This window comes from Mercenaria mercenaria, chromosome 18 (genome assembly GCF_021730395.1).
Source record: "Mercenaria mercenaria strain notata chromosome 18, MADL_Memer_1, whole genome shotgun sequence".
Lineage (NCBI taxonomy): Eukaryota > Metazoa > Mollusca > Bivalvia > Venerida > Veneridae > Mercenaria > Mercenaria mercenaria.
In genome coordinates, this window is record NC_069378.1 from 2,967,645 (window position 1) to 2,973,858 (window position 6,214).

At 36.0% G+C, this 6,214-nt stretch overlaps 1 protein-coding gene across 5 annotated transcripts in view; it reads right to left on the reverse strand.

The window, feature by feature from the left end:
• Nucleotides 1-5,836, reverse strand: part of LOC123538427 (uncharacterized) — a 42,579-nt gene extending 36,743 nt beyond the window's left edge. For all 5 annotated transcript variants that reach the window (XR_008368313.1, XR_008368314.1, XR_008368312.1 and 2 more), the window contains exon 1: nucleotides 5,692-5,836. Coding sequence is in view for 2 of the 5 variants with exons in the window: in XM_053529611.1 (XP_053385586.1) it covers nucleotides 5,692-5,815 (124 nt within the window). In the remaining 3 variants the exon portion in view is untranslated. The remainder of the gene's footprint in view (nucleotides 1-5,691) is intronic.
• Nucleotides 5,837-6,214: the final 378 nt, after the last annotated feature.

Genomic DNA, 6,214 nt, shown 5'->3' on the forward strand with positions numbered 1-6,214 from the left:
AAAAGTTGAAAAAGTTTTTTTTTTTTTTTTTTTTTGTTGTTGGATTTAACGTCGCACCGACACATGATAGGTCATATGGCGACTTTCCAGCTTTAATGGTGGAGGAAGACCCCAGGTGCCCCTCCGTGCATTATTTCATCACGAGCGGGCACCTGGGTAGAACCACCGACCTTCCATAAGCCAGCTGGATGGCTTCCTCACATGAAGAATTCAACGCCCCGAGTGAGGCTCGAACCCACATCGATGAGGGGCAAGTGATTTGAAGCCAACGACCTTAACCACTCGGCCACGTCGAAAAAGGGGGATAAATTAGTAAAAAGAGCTTCCGTAAGACAGCGCGCTCCACTATTCGGCAATTTAACAGTAAAATGAATATATGTCTCAATAAGAGACCTCACTTTTAATTTATTTATTTTGTTGGGTTTAACGTCACACTGATTTGACTTAGTGACCTAGTTTTTCACCCAGATGACCCATATTTTAACTCGACTGAGATTTCATCAAGCCAATCATTCTGATCAAATTTCACAATGACCAATTGAAAACTACAGCCTCTATCACATACACAAGGTTTTTCTTTGATTTGACCTAGTGACCTAGTTTTTGATTCCAGATGACCCATATTCATGCTTATCCTAGATTTTATCAAGGCAATTATTCTAACTAAATTTCATGAAGATCAACTGAACAAGAGCTGTCCGTAAGACAGCCAAGCTCGACTATTCGAAATATTGTCCCAGAAGCAGGAAAATATTACCCAAAAAGGTTAAATATCAAAAGAGTTTTAAGTTCAAAAGGGGGCATAATTTGACCAAAATGCATATCAGTTATGGGACTTGCTGCTATCAACTAGTTTTATAACCCCGAAGGCACATGTGAAGCTTCAATTCAATATCTGCATTAGTTTTGGAGATAGAAACTCGCATGTAAAACATTAACCAGAATTTTCAAAGTCCAAAAGGGGGCATAATTTGCCCAAAATACATGCCAGAGTTATGGGACTTGACCCAGTGAGGTTGGTTACTGATCTAGAAAAAGAAAAAAAAAATTCAAATCTATATGCCTTTTAGTAATTGCTGTATGTAACTTGCACGCAAAACTTTAACCAGGATTTTCTAAGTCCAAAAAGGGGAATAATTTGCTCAAAATACATGTCAGAGTTATGGGACTTAAACCAGTGAGGTTAGTAATTGATCTAGAAAAAGAAAAAATAAGTTTCAAATCTATATGCCTTTTAGTATTAGCTGTATGTACTTGCACGCAGAACTTTAACCAGAATTTTCTAAATCCAAAAGGGGGCATAATTTGGCGAAAATGAAGGTCAGAGTTATGGGACTTGCTGCTATCAACTAGTTTTATAACCCCGAAGACACATGTGAAGTTTCAAATCAATATCTGCATTAGTTTTGGAGATAGTAACTTGCATGTAAAACTTTAACCAAAATTTTCTTAGTCCAAAAGGGGGCATAATTTGCTCAAAATACATGTCAGAGTTATGGGACTTGACCCAGAGAGGTTGGTAATTGACCTAGAAAAAGAAAAAATAAGTTTCAAAGCTACCGGTATATGCCTTTAATTGATGGCTGTATGTACTTGCATGCAAAAACTTAACCAAGGTGTGACGCTGACTCCGACGCTGACGCCAGGGTGAGTAGAATAGCTAGACTATTCTTCGAATAGTCGAGCTATAAATCCGGCCTCTCTTGCATACACATGGTTTTTCTTTGATTTGACCTAGTGACCTAGTTTTTGACCCCAGATGACCCATATTCAAAAATGATCTATAAGTCATTAAGGCAATTATTCTGACTAAAATTCATGAAGATCAGCTGAAGAGGTCCACCAGGCAATGCTATGTGTCAAATATCTAAGCTCTAGGCCTTATGGTTTATTTTTAGAAAATTTTGAAGAATTTTCTATGTACAATCAAGTAACCTCATGGGGCGGGGTCATGATTTGAATAAATTTTGTAGAAGTCTACTAGGCAATGCTTCATGTCAAATATCTAAGATCTAGGCCTTCTGCATGGTTTATTTTTAGAAAAAATTTTGAAGATTTTAAATTCCTATGTAAAATCAAGTGACCCCTGGGGCAGGGTCAATTTTGACCCTGGGGGTCATGATTTGAATAAATTTTGTAGAGGTCCTCTAGGCAATGCTACATGTTAAATATCTAAGCTCTAGGCCTTCTGGTTTATTTTTTTAAAAAATTTGAAGATTTTCCTATGTAAAATCATATGACCCCTCAGGTGGGGTCAATTTTGACCCCGGGGTCATGATTTGAACAAACTTGGTAGAGGTCCACTAGGCAATGCTTCACACCAAATATCTAAGCTCTCGGGCTTCTTGTTTTTGAGAAGAGATTTTTTAAGTTTTTCCTTTCGGTTGCCATGGCAACCAGAGTTCTGCATGGAATTCAATTCTTTGAACAACTTTTGTAGAGCTTCACCCAAGGAACATTTCTGTAAGTTTGGATGAAATTGGCCTAGTGAGGAGATGTCGTTTAAAGTAAAAGTTTATGGATACCAGATGCCGGACAGTGAGTGATCACAATAGCTCACCCTGATCCTTTGGCTCAGGTGAGCTAAAATATTCGCCATTTAAATAAAATAAGCGCAAACGGCGATAATGGCATGACCCCTGAGTACCATATATCGATATGAATTTAATATTCATGTTTACACTGATAGGCAACCCGTATGGACTTTCTGCATGTATTCTTAAATTCAGTGAGGTCCCTTTTAACACAAAATAAAATTAAGCTTCTTCATTTTTATCACTTTACACTAAAATATTCAGGGAAATTACATGGTGAAACCTCAGGCTGCCAATATGAGCCCAAACAGTCACTGCCTACTTTCATATTTTGTTTTGACAGCTAAGTTCAAAGACATCCGTTGACAAGCTGACATGTCATGTAAATCAAGCATGTGAATTAAGGAAATTCTGTTTTCCATTGGCTTTTAATTTTTATTAGGCACTGACTGGAAATCACTGCTAATATGAAATGAAATCCGTATGTCATGCCATTAATTTTCCATTTTTTGTCAAATCTGCTACATAATTTCAGTTTCAAATTCGATTTACAAGGATGCAATGTTGTCACCTTGTGTATTGAATGAAAAAAATCAGTATGATACAATTGCAATAAAGAAGGATCAATACACGATACATATTGGCAATTCAATATAACAGCTAGTTGGACCGATTACTTCAAAACAGATGTATCAGTCTATATTTCAGAGCTGTACGTCTAGTCAGCAAAATCATGCATATACTTCTACTTTAATAAAGTTGTAAATTTCGACACAGAACTTGATTCGTATTTTTTCCATTCAATACACACACTTACTGTCATCTATTTAAAAGACAACTTGATTATGCTGAAACTTACTGCCTGCCTTTACATCATCATCAAAATCGTCACGATCAACAATAAGCTATTACAACACTTTCTTCATATAAACCTTCTCTAAAAAACAATGTCAGTACCAGAATCCCTATAACCTTTAATCTGTTTAAAAGCTTACATCATTGTAACGGAAATCATCAGGTGCAGCCTAAGTATCATCATCATCATCAACAACAGCAACAAGGTATTTTAACACTGGACATATTAAAATCATGACTGCATGTAATCTATTCAAAGGCTAACATTTTTTATCATCAGCAACCTTGCCACTGTCAATCACACCATCAACATGACAGTAGTCCAAATAATTAGATTGTTTTATATTTGTAACCAGCCAGAGGCGTAGCTGGCCAGAAAATCACCATACACACACGTGAATTCATTATATTTCTAGGGGGTGGGGTCCAGGGCATGCTCCCCCTAAAAAATTTTGAATTCTGTATCCCATTAGGTGCATTCTGGAGTACTTTAAGGCAAAATTATAAGTAAATAATTTTTAACAAGTTTCAAGAATTATGTTACATCTAAGCATGTTTCTGAGATAAAACATGGTATAGGTTTACATTAAATGTATGATGTATTTCCTGATGAAATTCGCAGTAAAATTTGGTCGGACCATAATTATACAATTTATAGCTTTACTACAGGTATACCAAGAGTGGAAATTGTACGAATGGACATTGCTCCATTTAGCCATCAAAACATCTTTGTATACGGTGTAGAAACTGCACCGACATCCATTTTTAAAATCTCCCGGCTGTAACATCATTCGGATACTAATCGAAAACAACGATCAAACAAAACCTTTCACGCATAAATTGTTTGTCTCTGTACTGTATAGTTTATACTAAAGAAAACACACCATCATTTTTCCTACACTGCGTAAATATCATGTTAACCAAGTAGTAATTTGAGTTTGTTTTTTTTTTAAAAAAAAACTCACTCTGTAACTTTTTGATATGCAGTGATTACTAGATCTAGTTTTTATGCCTAGCCCGGGTCAGGCATTGATTTCTATTGCTTTTCTGTGCCACTTTATTTTCGTCATTTTTTAAAAAGTGTACGCTCGTGCGTATTTGCGTATGCCTGGCTACGCACCTGCCAGCAATGGAGAAACTCAGCGCACTACATCAGAAGTAGCAATATCAACAACAACAAGCTGTTATAACACTATAAATACTGAATCTTCTCACGAGCTTAACATCATTTTAATCAATGTTTTAGCATGACATGCTTAGAATTTACAGATTTTTAAATAAATTTAACCAGAAAAAGTTTCGGTAAATTTGCTTTATTTTAAAAGCACTAAAATTCACAAAATTAATAACTTGTGGATTTTGTTAATTTTATAAAAGTTTAAGATACAATTTATAGCAAACAAGTTCAACATAAAAGCTTATATAAGCTTTTTCACAGGTTCAAGATTTCTATCCTTTTTCAATGTTTACTTTTCATTTCAGTTTTCTGTGTGCACTTCCTATGATAATAATTATTTAATGTTCTGATACTTTTTCATTCATTTTCATTCTGACATCTAACTCAAATCTTTCAAGCAGAAAACATTTTATCTTTTCAACTATAGGCATTGTGTTTACAGCAAAAGAATAGACTCTAAATTGTAATGTAAGGCATTCTATCTAACCAGTATTCTTAGATTCTGTACCAGTTCAAGCTGCCAAAATCTCAAAATGAATCAATATTTAAAACAACAATGTGAAGCTGTCTCGTGGACGCAAAGGCAGTGCGATAAATCTACCACTTTCCTAGACCTGATAATTTTTTCATATGGGCAATAGAAATATCCCCACTTGCGTCAAACACTCGAAAGACCAAAGACTGCACGTCAAAAAATATAAAATAATTTGAAATTCCAATTATTTTGACTACATTATGGGATGACAACTACAAAAAATCAGATCATAAAATTAAGTCATATCCTGCCAAATGACTAAAGGCTATAGATACCAGTGAGTACCAGTATGTAGTGAGAGTAGGTTTATAGGCCACTTCCAACAGCCTTGCTGTTGGGTTAACCCTTTAGCGACGTGGTTGAGAGTCCGCCTACAGATCTCGAGGTCCAGGGTTCGAGCCCCAGTAGGGACCTTGGTATGTTCTCTCCCATGGTTTACAGTAGACTAATGTGCTGGATGGCAGCCTTGTTTCAAATGAACATTAAGGTAAACACGTAGATCTAGATCTATTTATAACACTCTAAAGAGTCCCAGTTAAAGCAGGCAGAATCAGATTGAAAAATGGACGAAATAATTAAAATGTACTTACAGTCCCCACCCTGGCTTTGGGACGGGCCCAGTCCCAAAGCCCCACGAAGAGACCTAACACACCTTCGGGCAAAGGAAGACAGAACGTGCACACAAGAAACCAAGCAGTTGCGAAGAAACATCATGATAGCTTTATTCTGACAATATGTAAATACTTTGCAGCGTGCTAAATTTCTGAAGGTCAAAATTTGAATTTCCGTATATATAGTGGGTCAAATACAACAAAAGATTTCATTGGATAATGGGCAGTAGTTGCAATGAGGGGTTTATTTACAATTGTTTTCAGGTCAGTTTTCAATTACTGGGTATCTTCAATCGAATCACCAATATTTTTACATGTCTTTTCCGTCTTTTTTTGACGTCTTTTAAACGTTTACTTTTTATTTCAGTTTTTTTTAATATATCTTAAACTACAAAAACATACCTTCCTTCCCTTTCTTTAGTAAATGGTACTTTCCAATAGCTCGTGCGTCAGTACGGACACGGCGGAAAATAACGGGTAGTTCTGTCGGGTATTTCCGTGC